The sequence below is a fragment of the Salvelinus alpinus genome, chromosome 3 (assembly GCF_045679555.1).
Source record: "Salvelinus alpinus chromosome 3, SLU_Salpinus.1, whole genome shotgun sequence".
NCBI lineage: Eukaryota > Metazoa > Chordata > Actinopteri > Salmoniformes > Salmonidae > Salvelinus > Salvelinus alpinus.
In genome coordinates, this window is record NC_092088.1 from 21,213,929 (window position 1) to 21,239,592 (window position 25,664).

At 44.4% G+C, this 25,664-nt stretch overlaps 1 protein-coding gene across 1 annotated transcript in view; it reads right to left on the reverse strand.

Annotated features, from left to right (window-relative positions):
* LOC139570237 (unconventional myosin-Id-like) overlaps window positions 1-25,664 on the reverse strand; it is a 120,583-nt gene that overhangs the window by 78,238 nt on the left and 16,681 nt on the right. The window contains exons 2-3 of the mRNA XM_071391943.1: window positions 6,599-6,807; window positions 5,978-6,071 (exon numbers count right to left, since the gene is read on the reverse strand). Coding sequence (XP_071248044.1) covers window positions 5,978-6,071; window positions 6,599-6,807 — 303 coding nt within the window. The remainder of the gene's footprint in view (window positions 1-5,977; window positions 6,072-6,598; window positions 6,808-25,664) is intronic.

Sequence of the window (25,664 nt, forward strand, 5' to 3'; positions counted from 1 at the left end):
ACATTTAGAAAAAAATATATAAAAAACAAAAACAAAAGATATTGTAACCATGTGTTCAAGCTAATCAAATCAAAGTTGATTTATGATACAGTGTAGTGTAGGCTACAAAAATCTCCTCGCAAACAGTGCAATGATATTAAGCTAAATGTATTTTTTTATTTACATCAGGCTATAGCCTACAAATAGCTATACCACGTAGTCGTAGGCCTATTAGGCTATACTGCAAATTAATGCTGTTTGTTCCTGAACTGACCGAATGGCTAAGTTGGTTCAACTTGTTTATCATTGTGCGATCCTGGCGCTGTCCTTTCATCACCACGAAGGGCACTCCAATCGCTTAAAGTAACACTCATCAAGATATGTTGCCTACGGCTAATAGTCCTTCTCATCACTTTAGCCTAGTATTACTATTACAAATAGAAGATTATCACTTCTCACAATGGTGCTCGTTTAGTAAAGTTAGATTAAAGCTAAATCAATGTCTCGCAAGATCACATAATGATTCATTTGAAATTTACATGACAGAACTGAATATAATAGCATAGAATAGTAGGCCTATAATGTTACACCAAAAACACCTCATTTCTGATGAGATTTTAGGATGGTTAGCTGAGGCTGACGAGTCCCCAAAAAATGATCATGCGCCAAATCTCAACAAAGCGCGATATGCTTTTATTGAAACAAAATGCAAGAAAAGGCTAATAGTTTGTTGACACCATCTGGTCTAATTAGCTCAAGAAACAGTCCTCTAAATGCATATTCCCATGAAACGGATTAAGATCAATCAAATTATTGGCATGCAGATGCAGTTTTGGATGTTTCACCGGAAAAAAACATTAAGAATTATCATTCACGATTGACAGTGATGATGGCATATTTTGAAATGAGGTATTACTAATGTTGCATTTCCTTGAGACAATATGTGTGGGCATAGGCAGACATTGTGATTTACTTTATTTTAAATGTAACCTTTATTTAACTAGGCAAGTCAGTTAAGAACAAATTCTTATTTTACAATGACGGCCACTGTTCAGTGGGTTAACTGCCTTGTTCAGGGGCAGAACGACAGATTTGGGGATTTGATCTAGCAACCTTTCTAGCAACCAATGCTCTAACCACTAGGCTACCTGCCACCGCAAATTGGAGGATGTATTGGAGGATATATTTTATGCATAGGCCTGTTCTACAATGATATTTGATACGCTACATCTGTCGGTACAAACTTTGAGGAAATAATGATGTCATTAATAGCACTACACCACTGCTGATAGGATATATAATACAGCATGTGTACTTTGGAAGATAAGGCCTATAAGGATTTATACAATGGGTGGGTCTAATCCTGGATGCTGATTGGTTAAATCCGCATTCCAGCCCGTGTCTACTCCACAAGTTACCACCAGCTAAAAGCTATGAGGTTGAAATGCCTATTTACTCTGTTCGATCTTCCTGCGCAATCCACTGTCTCATCAGCCCAGCCAGGCAATTTATAAACTTGCTATCCATTATAAAAGCATCTAGACATTATCTCCCATTTCTTTTAGACTAGCAGCGGAGATTTACACAAACCTTGCCGACTGTCTCTCCGACATTTGCAGCATTGTTTCCATATTGAAATTCGATCTCCAGCTGTCCCATAGTAATGAATGTGTCGGGAGTCGGGATGAGACAGACAGGCAGGGAGCTTTTCTCAGCCAGTCGAAATCAAGAATCAGCTGGCATAATTTTTAAGGATATATACAAATAAATGTCAACAGAAAACAGGTAAAAGTAAACGAAATGCAGCTAGTTTGCTGTCTTTCCAGCTTCAGTTTGAAGTGATTGTGTTAGCTGTGTTGTTGGCTAGCTCCTCTGAACAACAGTGTACTAACGAGAGAGCACATTTTCTATGCCAGGCGAAATCATGCATCATTAGCTAATTGTTATGGATGTATCCAAATAAATGTCACTAGAAAACAGCTTAAACAAACGCAAATGTAGCTAATTTGCTGTTATTCTGGCTGCACTGTTTGACCTGACTAAGTTAGCCGTAGTTGGCCAGCTAGCAAGCAAGGGATAAGAACGCCAGCCAGTATGGCAATGGAACATTTAGAATGAACGAATGGGTCGCATCCATAGATATAGAACAAAAATACTTAGTGACTGGGTCGCGTCTCTGGCAACGAAAGACCAGCCGGCTTGGGTAGCAACCTTAGATTTGTGTCGGGACTATATCTCTTGGAAGGATGAAAGTATGAATAAATTAATATAATGTTTTTTTATGAAAACCCGTATAAAATGATAAAGCCCTGAAAGCTGGTGTTTGGAGGATATATTGGCACGGTTTGCAGGCCCTCGACTTTGGTTAAAAGCCTGAGTAAAAGACTCGCTGGCACGAAAATAGGCATGAATGATCAGTTCCCGACAAAATTGAACAACAGCGCAAAGTTCTGTACCCAATCTTCAAGGTGAATAGATTAAAAGGGAAACGTGTAGCTCTCGTAGTCGATAAACTGCATATTGATAACCAAATGTTCCGAGACACAAAGACTACTCCATGGCTATTCTAAATATTACAAAGTTCCCATAGAAGAGTCGAATAATGGAAAGAAAGACCCAATACTAGCCATGGTAGGGATTGTAATAAAAATATACAGTATATATTTAGAAAAGCAATAAAATACAACAATTGTTAAAGAAGCAAACTACAACAACGCTATACCATTCTATATAGGGAATGTTGGAAAAATAATTAGTATTAGACTTTCCATGTATAGTATTTTATAAATTGATAAGACAGCATTAGAAGAAAGGATCATTAGCGAAAGAATACATCTTCAAAGATAAGGAACTGGAACACAAAAGTACTCAATCAACATGGTAGAGTTAAAACACAGCAAACAGAGGACAGCACAGTGTGTGGGTATGTGCAGATGTATTGTGATGGAAGGTGGGGTGTGTGTTTTTGTGTTTGGAAAAGTGTGGAGTTAAGTGAGTGAAAAAGGAAAACTGTTGCATATCCCAGAGCCCATGTGTGTTCGTGAGCAGGGGTTGTGTGAGAGAGAGCTTTCAATTGTGTAGATATGGGATATACATTTTAAAATAAATGATGAATCTAGTTTATTTATTTATTGTCCTATCATAATCGAACGGTCCCCAATCCTATACCCTAGACACCCACCAGAGCGATCCATATACTAAGGAGAAGTCCTTATGTTTTATGGGCCTACTGTAAGTAGCCTATACGCAGCCAAATCAGAAAGATGAATATCATCATAGACCTACTAAAGCAGCACTGCCCCGTCAAGATTCTGCACCTGCCTGGCAGGGTTGGTCCTACAAAGCCAAAGCCCCCTGAAGGGAGAGCATAACATACAAGAAAATTCTCAAAGCTGCTAATGAGAACCTTGACGACCTTGTACCTAACCAGTGGGGATTCCGGTAGGGTGCCCCCACCCGGGTAGTGGCAGTGCTGGAAACACTAGATGCAGTAACCCGTGGGGAGGGGGTCACCCTCAGACAATCAGAGAGGGGGCATATCATTGTGGCCCCAAAGTCAGACAGAGATGCTTGGGGAAATGGTCACAGCGCCGGACCAGCGTGTGTGTGTTTCAGGGGAAAGGGGTGTATCTGATCTCCATCACCAAGCACTTGACAATGGTTAATCAAATCTCCCCATTTTTGCCAGTTTTAGCTCAATTTTGCATGCGTTCTCAAACAGCTGCAACTGTATATGAATTTGTAAATCAAGTCCTTTCTTGAATTGGGATCAGGGATGGAAAGACTTGAGCATCTGAGCTTATGGTTGTTTGTGGGAGAAAGGGGTTGAGTGTGTATGTGTGTGTGTGTGTGTGTGTGTGTGTGTGTGTGTGTGTGTGTGTGTGTGTGTGTGTGTGTGTGTGTGTGTGTGTGTGTGTGTGTATGTAACCCACATATGTTGCTAGGGGGTAATGATGTCAGGATGAATAACAACAATTGTGTCTGGTAATCTACCATTTATATAGGAGTGGTTAAAACATGCTAATAACGGTCCTCAGAGAATATCAAAAAAGGCTTGGTATACAGTACCAGTCAAAAGTTTGGACACACCTACTCATTCCAGGGTTTTCCTTTATTTTTACTATTTTATACATTGTATAATAATAGTGAAGACATCAAAACTATGAATTAACACATATGGAATCATGTAGTTACCAAAAAAGGGTTAAACAAATCAAAATATATTATACATTTGAGACTCTTCAAAGTAGCCATCCTTTGCTTTGATGACAGCTTTGCACACTCTTGGCATTCTCTCAACCAGCTTCATGAGGTAGTCGCCTGGAATGCATTTCAATGAACAGGTATGCTTTGTTAAAAGTTAATTTGTGGAATTTATTTTCTTCTTAATGCATTTGAGCCAATCAGTTGTGTTGTGACAAGGTAGGGGTGGTATACAGAATGTAGCCCTATTTGGTAAAATACCAAGTCCATATTATGGCAGAGTTAACTGCACCTCAGATTGCAGCCCAAATAAATGCTTCACAGAGTTCAAGTAACAGACACATGTCAACATCAACTGTTCAGAGGAGTCTGCGTGAATCAGGCCTTCATGGTCGAATTACTGCAAAGAAACCACTACTAAAGGACACAAATAAGAATAAGAGACTTGCTTGGACCAAGAAACACGAGCAATGTACATTAGACCTGTGGAAATGTGTTGTTTGGTCTGATGAGTCCAAATTTTTGATTTTAGGTGCCAACCGCCGTATCTTTGTGAGACGCAAAGTAGGTGAACGGATGATCTCCGCATGTGTGGTTCCCACCGTGAAGCATGGAGGAGGAGGTGTGATGGTAATTTGCTGGTGACACTGTCTCTGATTTATTTAGAATGCAAGGCACACTAAACCAGCATGGCTACCACAGCATTCTGCAGCGATACGCCATCCCATCTGGTTTGCGCTTAGTGGGACAATCATTTTTTTTTCAACAGAACAATGACCCAAAACACACCTCCAGGCTGTGTAAGGGCTATTTGACCAAGAAGGAGAGTGATGGAGTGCTGCATCAGATGACCTGGCCTCCACAATCACTTGACCTCATCCCAAATGAGATGGTTTGGGATGAGTTGGACCGCAGAGTGAAGGAAAAGCAGTCAACAAGTGCTCAGCATATGTGGGAACTCCTTCAAAACGGTTGTAAAAGCATTCCTCATTAAGCTGGCTGAGAGAATGTCAAGACTGTGCAAAGCTGTCATCAAGGCAAAGGGTTGCTACTTTGAAGAATAAAATATCTCAAATATATCTTGACTTGTTTCACACTTTTTTGGTTACTACATGATTCCATGTGTGTCATTTCATAGTTTTAATGTCTTCACTATTATTCTACAATGTATAAAGAAAATAGTGAAAATAAAGAAAAATCCTGGAATGAGTAGGTGTGTCCAAACTTTTGACTGGTACTGTATAGCCATTGATTCTTGAAGAATAGAACTTAGAAATGCCTCATGACCTTCAGTTGAACTGGAGTGTGACAGATTACTGATTACAATTTTGGACAGGTAACTAGTAACTGTAACAGATTACATTTCGAAAGTAACCTACCCAACCCTGGTTATAAGCAGTGCTGTAGCACGCACCCCTGTGAGGCGGTATTTTGTATACAATATTGAACATTCAGAAATAATCCGGTATACGATGTGACGGTATATCGCCCAAGCCTACCTTCAACCAATACTAATCTTGCATGGCAAGCAACGCACTCTTACTCAAGACTGTGTCCCAAATCATCACATTCTCTACGGCGATAGAGAGGCATTTCTGCTCCATCTAGCAGAAACCCTCCCAGTGCATACCACGGGTGATATGGTGACAATTACCTCAACCTTTCGTTTATCATACTGTACTCCTGGGAACGCAACTCATTTCTGATTACTTCTGCATTCCCAGGTCATTTAGCATGGACATTCTGAGAACGTTAAAATGGAAACTTCTCACAGAAGAACGTCAGAATGTCTCACCTTTCCACCTCCGCTCTTTGCCCGGGGTTTGTGATAGCAGCAATGTATTGCATTATATATTTGCTGGCTTCAGTCTTCCCGGCGCCACTCTCCCCTGCAATGAAAAAAATAAATACAAAAATGTGTTAGAAAATGCCAGGGAATCCAATGAGAATGTCTAAAATGTCATCTCCATTAACACAGGCTTCTTCAGGGTGAGTTTTGGGATTGATGCCTTTTGATACAGAATATTCCTCTCTTCACCACTAAGTGGCACTCTGTTAACCAAATAGTTTCACCGCGCTGTCACAGCTTGTGGCCACTTTCAATGTTTTCTTAGAAATAAGGTGAAGAATTGGTCCTGCTATTTTCAACTATATAGGGTCATATTGAGTTCCCCAAAAGGCTTTCCACTGAAATGACAAACTCACATTACTCCAGACAGAAAGTTGGCATCAAGGAAGACGTGATTTGACCTGAACCAGTGTTATGTACGTGTATTACTTCTTATAAGCATGTATGAGCCCTTATAATATCCGATTATGTTGGGTATTTCTATGTTGCAATTAATTCACTAGACAGATAAGAATTCATCAATCAAAACTGATTTGGTTGGCCGTTTTTGAGGGCTCCCCCCGTTACCTGAGATGACAATACAGGTGTCCTTGTTCCTCCTCTTCATGGCTTTGTAGGCTGCGTCTGCGATGGCGAAGAGATGTGGCGGTCGCTCGTACAGCTCCCGGCCCTTGTACTGCTCGATGGTGTCTCGACCGTAGATGTTCATGGCACGGTAAGGGTTAACCGACACCACCACCTCGCCGATGTAGGTGTAGATACGACCCTTCTCAAACCTGCAGCCACATGAGACAACGAGCATGGTCAACTCCTCATCATGTCACCTGACAACGTACCGGTACCCCCCCGGTATATAGCCTCGCTATTGTTATTTTACTGCTGCTCTTTAATTAGTTGTTCATTTTTGTTAAAACATTTTTTATAGGTATTTTTCTTAAAAAACTGCATTGTTGGTTAAGGGCTTGTAAGTAAGCATTTCACTGTAAGGTCTACACCTGTTGTAGTCGGCGCACGTGACAAATAAACATTTGATTTGAACTTGTGATGCTACACTGCCGATTCATAAGATTATTGCAGGAAAAGGACAGTTTCACATTTTGGAGTAGAATGTGTAAACTTTCAAAACATTTAAAACATTTGTGGATAAAACATATCCACAAATGCTGATCAGAAGTACAGGTATTCCAGTCAAACCTAACATTTTAGCACAAAAAAATAAATAAAAAAACTCAAGACTATACGAGGTCATGTTTGGACAACCAAGCAATCTGCTCTCGCTCTCATCATAACCCTTGATTAGCCTTTATGATGTTCTATCACCAACCTTATCATCCCAGCGTCGACATTAATCCACTGACTGAGGTTAACAGCATCTAGCTCTGAGAAACATTACATTAGTGCCCTGCTCTCTATGTAAGACTATAAAAAAAATAGTTTTATTGTCACATACACCAGATAGGTACAGTGAAATGTGTTGTTTAACAGGGTCAGCCATAGTAGTACGGGGTTAAGTGCCTTGTTCAAGGGCACGTCAGTTGTTTCACCTTGTCTGCCCTTCTGGTTGCTGGCCGAATGCTCTAACCCAATAGGGGGGGGGGTGCAAAGTACAGCCCGCCGGCCACTTCAATCCGGTACACGAGTAATTTAAATTATAAATTATTTAAATTATTTTTCTCCACAATTTCGTGGTATTCAAATTGGTAGTTACAGTCTTGTCCCATCTCTGCAACTCCCATACGGACTCGGGAGAGGCGAAGGTCGAGAGCCATGCGTCCCACGAAACACGACCCAGCCAAGCCGCACTGCTTCTTGACACAATGCCCGCCTAACCCGGAAGCCAGCCGCACCAACGTGTCGGAGGAAATACCGTACACCTGGCGACAGTGTCAGCATGCATGCCCCCGGCCTGCCACAGGAGTCGCTAGAGCGTGATGGGACAAGGAAATTTCGGCCTGCCAAACCCTCTCCTAACCCGGATGACGCTGGGTCAATTGTGCGCCGCCTCATGGATCTCCCAGTCACGGCCAGCTGTGACACAGCCTGGGATTGAACCCGGGTCTGTGGTGACGCCTCAAGCACTGCGATGTAGTGCCTTAGACAGCTGTGTCACTCCGGAGGCCCCCGCCAATTGATTTTATCAAACAATTGGTCCCCCAAAAAATGCGGCCCTCCGTTGGATTTCAAAATCCCGATGTGGCCCTCGAGCCAAAAAAGTTTACCCAGCCCCGCTGTAACCGCTTGGCTACCTGCCGTCCTATCTAAACAAAGAGGTCCTCTATCACTATAGAATGAAGCATCCCTCTCTATATCTCAACCCTCCCTTCAACACAACAATGCGTCAGACACGGATAGCTTTCTATACTGATCTGCAGCCTAGAGGGATGGACGTATGCAGCCATGGATGCGACCAGGAACATGGTCTTGGTAGGTCCAACTCCAATGGCTACACTCATTATGCAGTTTAAGACACTGATCCTAGAGCTGTGTAGAATGCAGAGAGAGGCGCTGACTGGGGCTGATCTAGGCCTTCTCACTCTCTCTCCCTCTCTTTCTCTGCCCTCCAGCAGGCTGCCTGTCTCACTTCCTTCCTCTTCTGGACCAGGGTCTTTTTCCCCCTACTCAGAAGAATAGAGCCTTTCTTCTCAGCTGCACCCCGGCCAAGCCTACCTCTGCTCTGGCCTCTGGGTTCCTCCTGGCAGCCCTGGGTTCCAGAGGCCTACACTAACAGACAGTGGAATACAGCTTCAGGATCACTGCTTTTCCAGACTTGTGAACCTCTTGATGTCCTTATGTGATATAGCCAGGTAAGTTACTAAGAAAAGATCCTATTTGACATTATTTCAAAGACCTGGTAATCGTAACTACGATCTTAAGACCTTTGCTACAGCACTGCCCTTGTACAGAGTCCCTGGAAAGAGACCTTGGCTTCTGATGAATGTGGACTTCTGACTTGGTAATCTCTACCTACGGGTCAGTGAAATGGGGATTTTCCGATTGATATAATGTTTTTGGAATCCCGTTTGATTGTATTTCAGATAAAGCAAGCAATCTTGTGTTGTTAGATACAGGCCTATTGATAGTCATTGTGTGTTGTGCATTGGACATGCTTAAATGACGAACTCTGAACGGCGCAACATACAAACATTGACAGAGCAATTGAGGTAAGCCACAACATACACACAATGGTTGTTGAAGAACTGGCCAAAACACACACAGAGCTGACTGTAATCGAACCAGTGTTTCAGCTGACACGCCCAGACAGACAAACAGAAGAGAAAGACGGCTCGAGACATTAAATGAGAACTGAGAGAACAAATGAAAGAGACTGAGAGGATAATTAAAGTACACTACAGTACACTACCCCAACAACCACAGCTAATTCTCCGACAGGTCAACACAGGCGGTGACTGGCTCATTCTCCTGCAGCCAGCCATGTGTGAGCCCTCTCATGCCGTCATGCCACGCGCCACTGGGCATGGCTAACACCGAGACGCCGTGTCCAGGTTGGCATTGTGTGCCCAGGCTGGCATGGTTGCCCATGCCCGAGGGCCTGTGGAAGTGGTGGGCAGGCTGGTAAGCCTGGCAGGTTGGCTGGTGGCACCTCCCCTGGCACTAGAGAAGGAGCCATTGTGCCATCCTACAGGGCAGAATGCTGCTGTGTGCACTGCCCGCTCCATTGTTCACACGTCAATTGGGGGTCTTTGTATGAGAAGCACAGACGGGCCTCCCTTCCACTACATACCCTGGGCCAACACAGTGAGCTTCCCACTTAAAGTGCACGTGTACAATGTGATCTGGGGGAATGTAAACAATTAACTACCAGTTGGGAGAGTTCCATCTATGGCTGTGATCTCAGCTGGTTAGGAGTTGACAGCAACAAAAAGAAAAATTGCTGAATGCGAATCTACGTAACACTATATAGGCTACTGTAGACCTAACAGGTTTCAGACGGGACGTGGGAAAATACTGAAGTCCAAAACCGAGAACATCACTAGGGAGTGTGATTTTGTCATTGTGGTTTGGTTTCCATCCACATTCAATAACGTCATATATATTAGAGAAGAAACACAACGGCAGACAAAGAAACAATCTGTTTGCGCTATATCACCGAACATTCAATTGGGTAAACAATGTTCCACCCAAACAGTCCGTCAGGCCGTTTCAACAATACAGACAGTGGCCTGGTGTTTTCCGAACCTCTGAGGTTTTAATAAATAGACATTATGATTCATGTCCTATTCCATCCTCGTCTCTTCAGGATCAGAGGGCATCTGTCCAAAAACAGAATCAATTGTGTGCGTATTATGATGAGAGACACATCTGTGGGAGAGTATGTGTGACACCACTGGATGGGTCAGTGAGCCTCATTCCAGGGGATTTCAATAACAACGCAGGGAGATTACTACAAAGATAAACAAACAGACTGGAGTGGGAGTCTAGACTAAACGTTGGGTGGCTGTTTCTGGGAAGGTTGAGAAACGTTGTAGATCCCGGCTAGGGTCTTTAGAAAAACTGGAGGTGGGTGGGAGGGTACTATGGCAACTCTAGCGTCAGAGCGTGAGGGTGTTGATGTCAGCATGTCTCAGCGCTCCTCCCCTCTCTCCCTCCTTCTCTCCCTTCTCCTCCGGTTTCCCGGCAGCTCAAGGGAGGAGTCCTGCTGGAAGGACATGAATGCTGTGGGTCATGCCAGTCAGACACTCTTCAACTCACAGCTGGGCCCAGAGCAGAAAGAGGGAGAGGGAGGATGAGAGGTAGACAGCGAGAGAGTACAAAAAAGTACAAAAATGTATGTGCTTACCAGGATTGAGGGCAATTACATTTACATATTACCTCGGCACCGGTGCCCCCGCACATTGACTCTGTACCATTACCCCCTGTATATAGCCCCGCTATTGTTATTTACTGCTGTTCTTTAATTATTTGTTATTCTTACCTCTTACTTTTTGGAGGGGTATTTTTTTAAAACAGCATTGTTGGTTAAGGGCTTGTAAGTTAGCATTTCACTGTAAGGTCTACACCTGTGGTATTCGGCGCATGTGACAAATACATTTTGATTTGATTTGAATTCCATTTCAATTCAGGAAGTACACTAAAATTCCAATTCTCTTCAATGCTTTTCAATGAGGAAAACATTTCATTGTAATTTGGTTCACTTTTTGAGTTGACTGCACTCTGGATAAGAGCATCTGCTAAATTACTAAAATGTCAAATGAGAGAGAGAGACTAGGGAGAGACAGGCATAGACCAGGGAGAGAGACCAGAGCGAGACCAGCCAGAGAGACCAGAGAGAGAGTGGGAGATACCAGAGAGCGGGAGAGACCAGAGAGCGGGAGAGACCAGAGAGAGACCGGGAGAGACCAGAGAGAGACCGGGAGAGACCAGCGAGAGAGCGGGAGAGACCAGCGAGAGAGCGGGAGAGACCAGCGAGAGAGAGACCAGAGAGAGAGAGAGAGAGACCAGAGAGAGAGAGAGAGAGACCAGAGAGAGAGAGAGAGACCAGAGAGAGAGAGAGAGAGAGACCAGAGAGAGAGAGAGAGAGAGACCAGAGAGAGAGAGAGAGACCAGAGAGAGAGAGAGAGACCAGAGAGAGAGACCAGAGAGAGAGAGACCAGAGAGAGAGAGATGCCAGAGAGAGAGAGACCAGAGAGAGAGAGACCAGAGAGAGAGAGATGCCAGAGAGAGAGAGAGAGAGAGAGAGACCAGAGAGAGAGAGAGAGAGAGAGAGAGAGAGAGAGAGAGACCAGAGAGAGGGAAAGGTTGGAGAGGGAAAGTGTGTGTATTTAGGACTCAAGATTAAGGTGTGGCCAACATTTTGGGACTGTCGCTTTCACTCACTTTTCCTTGACCTCTCCTGCCCTCTTCTTTTTACACCGCTTTTCCCAATTTCAGTAACTTGTGCCTGAGGTAGTTGATTGGGACTGGGCCTCCTTACACAGTACAAAAAGCGGAGAAGCGATACCCTTTGAGCTACACCACAAGCTAGACCACAAACAATCAATCTCAAGAGCTACCTTGGGCTTTGAGCTTGTTGAGCCACTGTACTGTCTACTTCACTATGACTGTCTGTCCCTACCGTTCGTATAAAGATTCCAATGCCAGCCCATGCGCACACACCCCTCAGAAGTGAATTACAAGCCGAAGCAAAGCATATAACCGCTGGCCCCAATCTTGTTTGGGTGGGTCTTTTATGGTTCTTTGTCAGGTGGTTAACTAGGGTGGGGAGCAATTTTCTCACTCAAGTTTAGTTTAAAGTTTTATTAGTCGTATGTACAGGACACCCATGGTATACATCGACCAATTGAAATGCTTACTTGCAGGTTCCTTCTCGACATTGCAACAATAAGAAATAAGAAATTGTGAATAAGAACATAAAATAAATGGCAGTAGAATAGATTAATACATTTCAGCATAAGCATAATACAGGAACAAATTATAGTCCAATATTTACACGTGTTTTTGGAAAGGGGGATGGGGGAAAGTGACTAAATTGAGCAGAGTAAGAGTCTGGTAGTAGGCTTGGGTGGTATACCGTATATACCGTATACTAGGGTATTTGAAAATAGCCACAGGATGTTTTTTCAATACCGTCAAAACAAATTCTTTGAAGTTCTTCTATACATTTTAATATTTGCAGGTACTTTTTACTTTTTGCAGGTACTTGCACAGTCACCTTGTGCAATACGTTATGAGATCAATCAGATCAAGTTCTTCATTTCGCCTGTCACATTATGAAGATTACCGTAGTTCCCCTGAACAGGTGAGCCAGTCACGTGCTTGTTTGTAAATAGCACAACGGGAGAAAATGGGAGCAGGTGAGTCCTATTGACAGGGGTGGCGTTTTCTATTAACATATGTCATTTAGAAGACGCTTTTATCCAAAGCGACTTAGTCATGCGTGCATACATTTTTATGTATGGGTGGCCCCGAGAAAGTGATTTTCTGCTTCAATGGAGTGATCAGGGACGCGCAACGATAGTTTTCCTTCACAGATAATGCATTCGTGCAACACATTCGGCAGAAAATATCTTCATTTTCATCAGATGACAACAGAAGTGCAAAGCTATTTTTTGCTGGCAGCCACACAAGTAAATGAGCTTACAATGAAACAGCAAGGTCTTTTTGATAGAACAACGCATGGCCATCACATTTCTAATGTTTATCAGAGAAACAATGTAGCCAGCTACATTTTCTAATGTTTTGCTTAAAGTTAATCTTGCATTTTACCAGAGAAAATTAGATACACATCAGTCATAACAATGTCTGCAGATAGATAAGAATTCACACAGGCATTCTGAGTGGAGAAGCAACTGAACCACACTATTAGTCTGATGCCAAGCAGAAATGACAACAAGAAGCATTTTAAATCTGCTTTTACAAAAAAGTAAGTGGCTGAATTAATAAGGTGGCGGGACATCCTATTGTGTTAGCTTTCTGCCGTGTCTCCTCCGAGCAGAGCAGGCAGGCCCGTTGCTCTAGCGACTCGTCTCCACACAGACACAGTGGATACATGCTGCTCCAGAGCCAGTACTGTTCTTCCTTCATACAAGCAAGTGTGGGGCCTCCCGAGTGGCGCAGCAGTCTAAGGCACTGCATCGCAGTGCTAGAGGGGTCACTACAGACCCACGTTCGATCCCGTGCTGTATCACAACCGGCCGTGATCGGGATTCCCATGCGCACAATTGGCCCAGCGTCGTCCGGGTTAAGGGAGTGTTTGGCCGGGGGTGCTTTACTTGGCTCATCGCGCTCTAGTGACTCCTTGTGGCAGGCCGGGTGCCTGCAGGCTGATCTCTGTCGTCAGGTGAACGGTATTTCCTCCGACACATTGGTGCGGCTGGCTTCCGGGTTAAGCTGGCGGGTGTTAAGAAGCGGGTCATGTTTCGGAGAACGCATGACTTGACCTTCACCTCCCGAGCCCGTTGGGGAGTTACAGCAATGAGACAAGATCAAAAATGTGAGAGAAAAAGGGGTTAAAATATTTAAACTGACGGAAGTTTTGTTGTCTGAAGAGAAAGCCTTGAATTGTACATCTTGTCTCATACAATAATTGGTTCCTGTAGGTGCTGGGTAGAGATATGAGGGGGAGACGGTCATGACCTCCTCAGACCTTTTGGCAGAACGCCCAGAATATGTTCTATAAGTTAAGATAGGAGACGGTGCCAGTCACATGCAGGAGCCAAACGTTAATTATGAAATCATTATGAATCATGAATAATGTAAACCATGCAAATATAACTTGTCTATGTAATCAAATCAAATCAAATCAAATTTTATTAGTCACATACACATGGTTAGCAGATGTTAATGCGAGTGTAGCGAAATGCTTGTGCTTCTAGTTCCGACAATGCAGTAATAACCAACAAGTAATCTAACCTAACAATTCCACAACTACTACCTTATACACACACACAAGTGTAAAGGGATAAAGAATATGTACATAAAGATATATGAATGAGTGGTGGTACAGAACGGCATGGCAAGATGCAGTAGATGGTATAGAGTACGGTATATACATATGAGATGAGTACTGTAGGGTATGTAAACATAAAGTGGCATAGTTTAAAGTGGCTAGTGGTACATGTATTACATAAAGATGGCAAGATGCAGTAGATGATATAGAGTACAGTATATATACATAAGAGATGGGTAATGTAGGGTATGTAAACATTGTATTAAGTGGCATTGCTTAAAGTGGCTAGTGGTACATTTTTACATAATTTCCATCAATTCCCATTTTTAAAGTGGCTGGAGTTGAGTCAGTATGTTGGCAGCGGCCGCTAAATGTTAGTGGTGGCTGTTTAACAGTCTGATGGCCTTGAGATAGAAGCTGTTTTTCAGTCTCTCGGTCCCTGCTTTGATGCACCTGTACTGACCTCGCCTTCTGGATGATAGCGGGGTGAACAGGCAGTGGCTTGGGTGGTTGTTGTCCTTGATGATCTTTATGGCCTTCCTGTGACATCGGGTGGTGTAGGTGTCCTGGAGGGCAGGTAGTTTGCCCCTGGTGATGCGTTCTGCAGACCTCACTACCCTCTGGAGAGCCTTACGGTTGTGGGCGGAGCAGTTGCCGTACCAGGCGGTGATACAGCCCGACAGGATGCTCTCGATTGTGCATCTGTAGAAGTTTGTGAGTGCTTTTGGTGACAAGCCGAATTTCTTCAGCCTCCTGAGGTTGAAGAGGCGCTGCTGCGCCTTCTTCACAACGCTGTCTGTGTGGGTGGACCAATTCAGTTTGTCCGTGATGTGTACACCGAGGAACTTAAAACTTTCCACCTTCTCCACTACTGACCCGTCGATGTGGATAGGGGGGTGCTCCCTCTGCTGTTTCCTGAAGTCCACAATCATCTCCTTTGTTTTGTTGACGTTGAGTGTGAGGTTATTTTCCTGACACCACACTCCGAGGGCCCTCACCTCCTCCCTGTAGGCCGTCTCGTCGTTGTTGGTAATCAAGCCTACCACTGTAGTGTCATCCGCAAACTTGATGATTGAGTTGGAGGCGTGCATGGCCACGCAGTCGTGGGTGAACAGGGAGTACAGGAGAGGGCTCAGAACGCACCCTTGTGGGGCCCCAGTGTTGAGGATCAGCGGGGTGGAGATGTTGTTACCTACCCTCACCACCTGGGGGCGGCCCGTAAGGAAGTCCAGGACCCAGTTGCACAGGGCGGGGTCGAGACCCAGGGTCTCGAGCTTGATGACGAGTTTGGAGGGTACTATGGTGTTAAATGCTGAGCTGTAATCGATGAACAGCATTCTCACATGGGTATTCCTCTTGTCCAGATGGGTTAGGGCAGTGTGCAGTGTGGTTGCGATTGCGTCGTCTGTGGACCTATTGGGTCGGTAAGCAAATTGGAGTGGGTCTAGGGTGTCCGGTAGGGTGGAGGTGATATGGTCCTTGACTAGTCTCTCAAAGCACTTCATGATGACGGAAGTGAGTGCTACGGGGCGGTAGTCGTTTAGCTCAGTTACCTTAGCTTTCTTGGGAACAGGAACAATGGTGGCCCTCTTGAAGCATGTGGGAACAGCAGACTGGGATAAGGATTGATTGAATATGTCCGTAAACACACCAGCCAGCTGGTCTGCGCATGCTCTGAGGACGCGGCTGGGAATGCCGTCTGGGCCTGCAGCCTTGCGAGGGTTAACACGTTTAAATGTTTTACTCACCTCGGCTGCAGTGAAGGAGAGCCCGCAGGTTTTGGTAGGGGGCCGTGTCAGTGGCACTGTATTGTCCTCAAAGCGGGCAAAAAAGTTGTTTAGCCTGTCTGGGAGCAAGACATCCTGGTCCGCGACGGGGCTGGTTTTCTTTTTGTAATCCGTGATTGACTGTAGACCCTGCCACATACCTCTTGTGTATGAGCTGTTGAATTGCGACTCGATTTTGTCTCTGTACTGGGACTTAGCCTGTTTGATTGCCTTGCGGAGAGAATAGCTACACTGTTTGTATTCGGTCATGCTTCCGGTCACCTTGCCCTGGTTAAAAGCAGTGGTTCGCGCTTTCAGTTTCACGCGAATGCTGCCGTCAATCCACGGTTTCTGGTTTGGGAATGTTTTAATCGTTGCTGTGGGTACGACATCGTCAATGCACTTCCTAATGAACTCGCTCACCGAATCAGCATATTCGTCAATATTGTTGTTGGACGCAATGCGGAACATATTCCAATCCGCGTGATCGAAGCAGTCTTGAAGCGTGGATTCAGATTGGTCGGACCAGCGTTGAACAGACCTGAGCGCGGGAGCTTGTTGTTTTAGTTTCTGTTTGTAGGCTGGAATCAACAAAATGGAGTCGTGGTCAGCTTTTCCGAAAGGGGGGCGGGGGAGGGCCTTATATGCGTCGCGGAAATTAGTATAACAATGATCTAGGGTTTTTCCAGCCCTGGTAGCACAATCGATATGCTGATAGAATTTAGGGAGTTTTGTTTTTAGATTAGCCTTGTTAAAATCCCCAGCTACGATGAATGCAGCCTCAGGGTGTGTGGTTTCCAGTTTACAAAGAGTCAGATAAAGTTCGTTCAGGGCCATCGATGTGTCTGCTTGGGGGGGAATATATACGGCTGTGATTATGATTGAAGAGAATTCCCTTGGTAGATAATGCGGTCGACATTTGATTGTGAGGAGTTCTAGATCAGGTGAACAGAATGACTTGAGTTCCTGTGTGTTGTTATGATGATCACACCACGTCTCGTTAATCATAAGGCATACCCCCCCGCCCCTCTTCTTACCAGAAAGATGTTTGTTTCTGTCGGCGCGATGCATGAAGAAACCAGCTGGCTGCACCGACTCCGTTAGCGTCTCTTGAGTTAGCCATGTTTCCGTGAAGCAGAGCACGTTGCAATCCCTGATGTCTCTCTGGAATGCTACCCGTGCTCGGATTTCATCAACCTTATTGTCAAGAGACTGGACATTGGCGAGTAGTATGCTAGGGAGTGGAGCGCGATGTGCCCGTCTCCGAAGCCTGACCACGAGACCGCCTCGTTTGCCCCTTTTACGGCGTCGCACATGGTCGCCGGCTGGGATCAGATCCATTGTATTGGGTGGAAGGCAAAACACTGGATCCGTTTCGGGAAAGTCATATTCCTGGTAGGAACGATGATGAGTTGACGTTAATCGTATATTCAGTAGTTCCTCCCGACTGTATGTAATGAAACCTAAGATTACCTGGGGTACCGATGTAAGAAATAACACATAAAAAAACAAAATACTGCATATTTTCCAAGGAACGCGAAGCGAGGCGGCCATCTCTTTTCGGCGCCGGAAGTCACATGTAGTCACATAAGCAGTATATAACAGAACTAACGGGACTCCCCCGGAAGAGCTCCCGACCGACGTGTACTATGGTGCAGTTTGTTGGAACCTCTCCAGCTTGCTGATAATAAAGAATGATTCAATTAAGTTTGACGTTGAGTCCCTGGTGGTAATTTCCACAACACAAATATGCCTCAAAACTTTGTTCATTTGCACATTTTCATATTCTCTTGTAAAATGTCCAAACTCACCAAAAATGGCATTCGGTAGCTCCTACCGATATACTGTATGTATAACTTTATGAGCTGCATAGCCTGTCTTTGCAATTAGTTTATGTTCTTTTGCGCTCTTTAGCAAGCAGGCTCCATGGAAATTCGCAATTTCTTTGTGCTAATTTTGTTAGCATTCTGGTAATAGATGCCCAATGGCCGTTTTAGCGTTTTTCTGGCGCCCACTTGTGTACTTAGCCGATAATACCATAAATCCCGGAATGAGAGAAACGGTGTGACGACATGAATATCTAGACACCGTCCAACCATATCTGGTAGCAGCAGTTGTGATGTGTGTGTAGCATGAATGTATGTGTGTGTGTATGTCTGTGTGGGCGTGTGCATGAGTCAGTGCATGTGTGCTAAGGTGTGGAGAATCAGAGCAGGTGGTCAGTCCAGTTCAAATGTTCAGCAGTCTGATGGCTTGTAGATAAAAACAATGAAAATCCTTAAAAATACAGATAAAGAGAATAATGCAACCTAACAAATGTACATATATAACATAGCATGGTGGTCCTAAGAGACCTCTTTAAACCAAATAACCTCTAGAGCCTATCCCCTAGACCAAGGGGTGGCAACGTACAGGCCCGCCAGGCACTTTAATCCGGCCCACGAGACATAAAAAAAATAAAAATTTAAAAAATGTTGTTGCCCTTTTTCTCCCTAATTTTGTGGGATCAAATTGGTAGTTAAAGTCTTGTCCCATTGCTGCAACTCCCATACGGACTCGGGAGAGGCAAAGGTCAAGAGCCGTGCGTCCTCCGAAACATGACCCAGCCAAGCCGCACTGCTTCTTGACACAATGCCCGCTTAACCCGGCCGCACCAATGTGTCAGAGGAAACACCGTACACCTGGCGACCGTGTCAGCATGCATGCGCCCGGCCTGCCACAGGAGTCGCTAGAGCGCGATGAGACAAGGAAATCTCTGCATGCCAAACACTCTCCTAACCCGGATGACGCTGGGCCATTTGTGCGCCGCCTCATGGGTCTCCCAGTCACGGCCAGCTGTGACACAGCCTGGGATCGAACCGGGGTCTGTAGTGACGCCTCAAGCACTGCGATGCAGTACCTTAGACCGCTGCGCCACTCGGGAGGCCCCCACAAATTGATTTTAACAAACAATTGGTCCCCCAAAAAATGCAGCCCTCTGTTGAATTCCTGATGTGGCCCTCAGGCCAGAACGTTTGCACACCCCAGCCCTAAACACTTGTGTACAGCTGAAAGGATTGGAATGGCATATTTAAAAACAAAACAGCGCGAGGTGGAATTGTTACCATATTACTTCATCATTCCAAACCTTCAAAAGATGCCTAGGGGTAAAAGGAATAGGACACAGCCAGTGTTATCGCCAAGGATCTAGTATAATAGACAACACAACACGTGCTGGCTGGCTGTTATCAGTGACTGTGACCTTGTTGGGGATTTCCAGTAATCAAGACAGGGATAATCTCTGGCTGTTCCAATTTTCTCTCTCCCCATGAATTTACCACCAAGCAGTGTTCTGCTGTCCCTGTTTAGACTGATTGAATGATTTACAGCTTATCTGGCCCAGTGCATGGTGGGTACGACCTCTCCGGGATTACAATTTTTTCACCCTTTATGGGGCTGTTTCACAGAGAGAAATGGAAACGGGTGATTCTGGGATAAATTAAGATTGTCTACTGGAAGTTAAGGGTTATTTGAGGACATTTTGGGTCATTCCAGCCAATGCTACTTCAAAGGAAACCATAGTTCTGGAAAAGTGTTTGAATCCATTGAAGAGATATTCACTTCAAAAACGCCCATTACTGGTCAATATTTATATGTACATATTCTTATTCACTCCTTTACACTTGTGTGTATAAGGTAGTTGTTGTGAAATGGTTAGGTTAGATTACTTGTTAGATATTACTGCATGGTCGGAACTAGAAGCACAAGCATTTCGCTACACTCGCATTAACATCTGCTAACTACAGTGGGGCAAAAAAGTATTTAGTCAGCCACCAATTGTGCAAGTTCTCCCACTTAAAAAAATGAGAGAGGCCTGTAATTTTCATCATAGGTACACTTCAACTATGACAGACAAAATGAGAAAAGAAAATCCAGAAAATCACATTGTAGGATTTTTTATTAATTTATTTTCAAATTATGGTGGAAAATAAGTATTTGGTCAATAACAAAAGTTTATCTCAATACTTTGTTATATACCCTTTGTTGGCAATGACAGAGGTCAAACGTTTTCTGTAAGTCTTCACAAGGTTTTCACACACTGTTGCTGGTATTTTGGCCCATTCCTCCATGCAGATCTCCTCTAGAGCAGTGATGTTGTGGGGCTGTTGCTGGGCAACACGGACTTTCAACTCCCTCCAAAGATTTTCTATGGGGTTGAGAACTGGAGACTGGCTAGGCCACTCCAGGACCTTGAAATGCTTCTTACGAAGCCACTCCTTCGTTGCCCGGGCGGTGTGTTTGGGATCATTGTCATGCTGAAAGACCCAGCCACGTTTCATCTTCATTGCCCTTGCTGATGGAAGGAGGTTTTCACTCAAAATCTCACGATACATGGCCCCATTCATTCTTTCCTTTACACGGATCAGTCGTCCTGGTCCCTTTGCAGAAAAACAGCCCCAAAGCATGATGTTTCCACCCCCATGCTTCACAGTAGGTATGGTGTTCTTTGGATGCAACTCAGCATTCTTTGTCCTCCAAACACGACGAGTTGAGTTTTTACCAAAAAGTTATATTTTGGTTTCATCTGACCATATGACATTCTCCCAATCTTCTTCTGGATCATCCAAATGCTCTCTAGCAAACTTCAGCCGGGCCTGGACACGTCTGGCACTGCAGGATTTGAGTCCCTGGCGGCGTAGTGTGTTACTGATGGTAGACTTTGTTACTTTGGTCCCAGCTCTCTGCAGGTCATTCACTAGGTCCCCCCGTGTGGTTCTGGGATTTTTGCTCACCGTTCATGTGATCATTTTGACCCCACGGGGTGAGATCTTGCGTGGAGCCCCAGATCGAGGGAGATTATCAGTGGTCTTGTATGTCTTCCATTTCCTAATAATTGCTCCCACAGTTGATTTCTTCAAACCAAGCTGCTTACCTATTGCAGATTCAGTCTTCCCAGCCTGGTGCAGGTCTACAATTTTGTTTCTGGTGTCCTGACAGCTCTTTGGTCTTGGCCATAGTGGAGTTTGGAGTGTGACTGTTTGAGGTTGTGGACAGGTGTCTTTTATACTGATAACAAGTTCAAACAGGTGCCATTAATACAGGTAACGAGTGGAGGACAGAGGAGCCTCTTAAAGAAGTTACAGGTCTGTGAGAGCCAGAAATCTTGCTTGTTTGTAGGTGACCAAATACTTATTTTCCACCATAATTTGAAAATAAATTCATTAAAAATACTACAATGTGATTTTCTGGATTTTTTTTCTCATTTTGTCTGTCATAGTTGAAGTGTACCTATGATGAAAATTACAGGCTTCTCTCATCTTTTTAAGTGGGAGAACTTGCACAATTGGTGGCTGACTAAATACTTTTTTGCCCCACTGTATGTGTATGTGACAAATAACATTTTATTTTATTTGATTTCATAGATATAAAACACATATTTAGTCACAGGCATCAACAGACAAATCTCCGAAATCTAGACATCGCCGAAGACTTTGATCAGCTGAACGACAACTACGAGTCAAAGTACATACTATATCTGATCCGATACAAAATGTTATCTTATGGCCAACTGGCCATTACACCTGAATGAAGCAATCCTAACATCGATCACGCCCACTCTCTTCACAGCCATCTATGGGCCTCCTTCTCCTTCAGCTCTTGTCAAACATCTGAGGACTGCATTAGGAGATTTTCCATTGCTTTGTAAACTGTTCCTTAGTGCTAAAGAGAAGCTCCTAGCTCCCACTCCAGCCTGTCTGCCTGGGGCCTTAAACACAACACTCCCAGCCCTTGGCCCACAGACAAATCAATTTTCACAAGCACATACTGTAGGAGTGGATCTGGACTCCCCCTCTGTACCATAGTGCAGCTACTGCAGCACAGCTGGCACAGAGCTGACTGGGTGAGATCACGACAGTACCTCCCCTTCCCTCTACTCTAATGACAGCACGTCTGCAGATTTACGATAGCAATCAGATGGGTTAGCAACTAGTGTTAGCGGCTCTTCTGGCTCTATAGGGGAGAGGATGCAGCTGAGAGTCCTTTACTTATCAATGGTTTGGGACAGATGTTAGGATGTGACAGGGAAACTGCAGGACATGACACACCCAGTGTTGAAAGGGTGAGAGAGAGAAACAAACAAGGTAACCTTCCCACTATTATGAAATGAGCCATTATTTATGAAATGAACCATTATTATGAACCAATCATTTGATTAGGGACTGGAGTTTCTCCTGGCCACGTGACTAGGGAAATCTCTGGGTCATAGGTCGTATATTGTAGGCCCTTCATATGATGACAATTACTGGAGGTGCCCATCCAGTCATCTTACACATTCAGTCATAAGAACACTGAATGAAATGTAGAATAAAGCAGCGGGGCATATTTCGTGTTAACGCGTAAGATATAGCCTAGCATGTGTTCCCATGAACTCTACTTTCATTGGCTCGCATCTGAATACTTAGGAAATGGGAGCCAGGTGTAAACAGCTTGGCTGGAGATCGGGTGGCTGACAGACAGTAGTGTTTCTTTGGGCCTCGGCCCTTTACTGTTTACTACCCTGGCGGAGGAGATCACAGCTACTTCCCAGGCCGATCCTGAGCTAGGGGAGCTCAGCGAGAGAACAAAAGATTCATTTTAATCAGATAACTTTCAATAATTCAATAAAGAGACTTCAGAGAAGGGAGGGGAGGCTGGCTGGCTGGCTGATGGGCCTGGCTGCCGGTCCGATGCGGAACCTGTTTGCACTTTAGCATGTTGGCCAGTCCATTTACCTATTTAAATTCACAGCCAACCAGCTGATGGGAGGATGACGACGGGCCGCTGGAGAGAAAGAGAAGGCCATCCAAACTGACTCAGACGTTACTCAGCAGGCTATTTCAGGAAAGCACTGAGATTTCTGTCAGGGGTAAAAAAAAGAGGGCAGGAAAAAGCACCAAAACAGACAGAGGGAGTAAGGGAGACAAAGAGAGAGGGAAGGGAGAAGTTAGGGTAGAAATATGAGAGCATACTTAGCTACCGTATAGAGTATAGAGATAGAGGGAGCGTAGGATAGATATAAAGAGAAAGAAAGGAAAAGAGAGAACAAGAGAGAAAGAGAGAGTGTCTAGGTGGGCATTCAAAAGGTGTGTGAAGTGAGTCATGCTGGGGCTGTGATCTGATCTCAGACCTGGCTGTGAAAGCCAGATCCCGCACAGTGCCTTAGGGCACAGAGCCAACAGGTGGACAAGGGAACAAAAGATCTAGAGAATGACATCACCCAGCCACTACACCCACACAGTTTGACTGACACACACACACACAAAAAGGTCCAATGCAGCCATTTTTATCTCAATATCAAATGTAACCCGTTTCAAGAAGCTAGGCTTATGTCGCAAGTCACTATTTCACAGGAGAGGCATTTGATTTGCTTAATTTTTTTAATGTATTTATCAAAATGCGTTTTTTTGGCAGAAATGCCTTCTGGAACATATGAACTTTCATGACCCTTTTATAACAAACTTGTATGCCATCTGCAAATACGAATGAAATTGTTAAATTACGAGCCTAGTTGGTTTAGAACCTTCTCGCTAGCCATGATTGGCTGAGATAATGGATGGGCTAGACATCTGTAACATGTCTATAACATGAGCTGCTCAGTATGTGTAGATAATCCTTGCTACAGCGGCTTTTATAAAATATATAATGTTAGCCATGTAGAACTGCAAAAGTGTTGCTCCTGTGCTCAACAACATTGCTGCCCAGAATTTAGCAGGCGCTATCGACGAAGATCAATGGGAAACAGTTGTGATGGACTACTTTCTTCACACGGTCAGTGTGAACCGGAGTGACTTGATTCAACAACGGGTCAAACAAGCTGTAGCTAGCTACAAACTAAACTGAAAAAACACGCTGCCGTGAAGCGTTCATCCATGTATACGGGTAAGTCTACCTTTTCAGATATTATACTTGTATTTTTTTATGTATACCCCTTTTTCTCCGCAATTATATATTAAAAAAAAAATAATTCTCCCCAATTTCCTGGTATTCAATTGGTAGTTACAATCTTGTCCCATTGCTGCAACTCCCGTACGGACTCTGGAGAGGTGAAGGTTAAGAGCCGTGCGTCCTCCGAAACACAACCCAGCCAAGCCGCACTGCTTCTTGACACAATGCTCGCTTAACCCGGAAGCCAGCCGCACCAATGTGTCAGAAGAAACACTGTGCACCTGGTGACCGTGTCAGGGTGTATTGCGCCCGGCCTGAGTCGCTAGTGCGCAATGGGACAAGAACATCCCTGCCGGCCAAACCCTCCTCTAAACCGGACGACGTTGGGCCAATTGTGCGCCGCCCCATGGGTCTCCCGGTCGCGGCCGGCTGCGACAGGATCTCTAGTGGCACAGCTAGCACCGCGATGCAGCGCCTTAGACCACTGCGCCACTCGGGAGGCCGATATTATACGTTTCTAATTTAGTCAGAAAGTCGTTGTCATTGCAAGTTAAAGTGTACTGTTCTCTAGCTAGTGAACGTTAGCTTGCTGGCTCGCTAATGTTATGTGTATGATCTGTCTAACTACATGTCCAAACAAAAGGTTGATGATTACATTACCCATTAAGTTAGCCAGGTGTGTCTGGGGGTGATTACGGCCATCTATTGTATTTCATGATTGGTCTTATTGGTTTAGACAATAGTGACCCATCCCAGCTAGATGTGACTGGGGGGTGGTTAAAGCATTTCTTTCACATGACCCATCAATTTAGACAAGTGTGTCCCGTTAACAGTTGATCACTTGTGATCGGAAAAAAACGATAGTGTTTTATTATGTCTAAATAGTCGTTGGTTAAATACCTCCATGCACGTTCTCATTGCAAGAAAGATGCAGATTAGAAGCAGCATGCAGAGGGGTGGGTTTGTGTGTCTGTGTGTCCTCAACTTGCAGTGGGCAGCCAAGTTGTCACTCAGTCAGAATGTACATTAGCGTTTCATATTTTTTCCCCACCCTTGCCCCACTTGTTAGATATTATGCACATTGATAGCTTGATAGCAAACGTCCTCATCGTGTGATTTATCATAGTAGCAGTAAAGCAGCAATCTAAATGATCAGACCGAAAACATGAAAGGAAATGTGATCAGGTGAAATTATAAAGCGAGTGGACAGAGAAATAGAGCTTCACTCTATCCAATTAGAGCAGCAAGATCAACGTTCAGCCCGCCCTTATCTTTATAGACAGGCAAACTAGCCAGTTGAGTTATTTAGACCATGCACATGACTGACTCAAAGACAGTTCAGTATGGTTTAGAAACTGTCACTGACACATGAGAAACATGCTTGCTGGCACCCGAATTTTTTTTCTTCCAATCAGATAATTACAAAAAAAATACTCTGATCATAATCGTATCCAGAAAATTGTCCATATCTGTTATGATACTCGTTTTGTCCGACTACTCGGCACACCCTTAGTGTCTGGGTAAGCATCATCTAATAATTATAATATATTTTAGC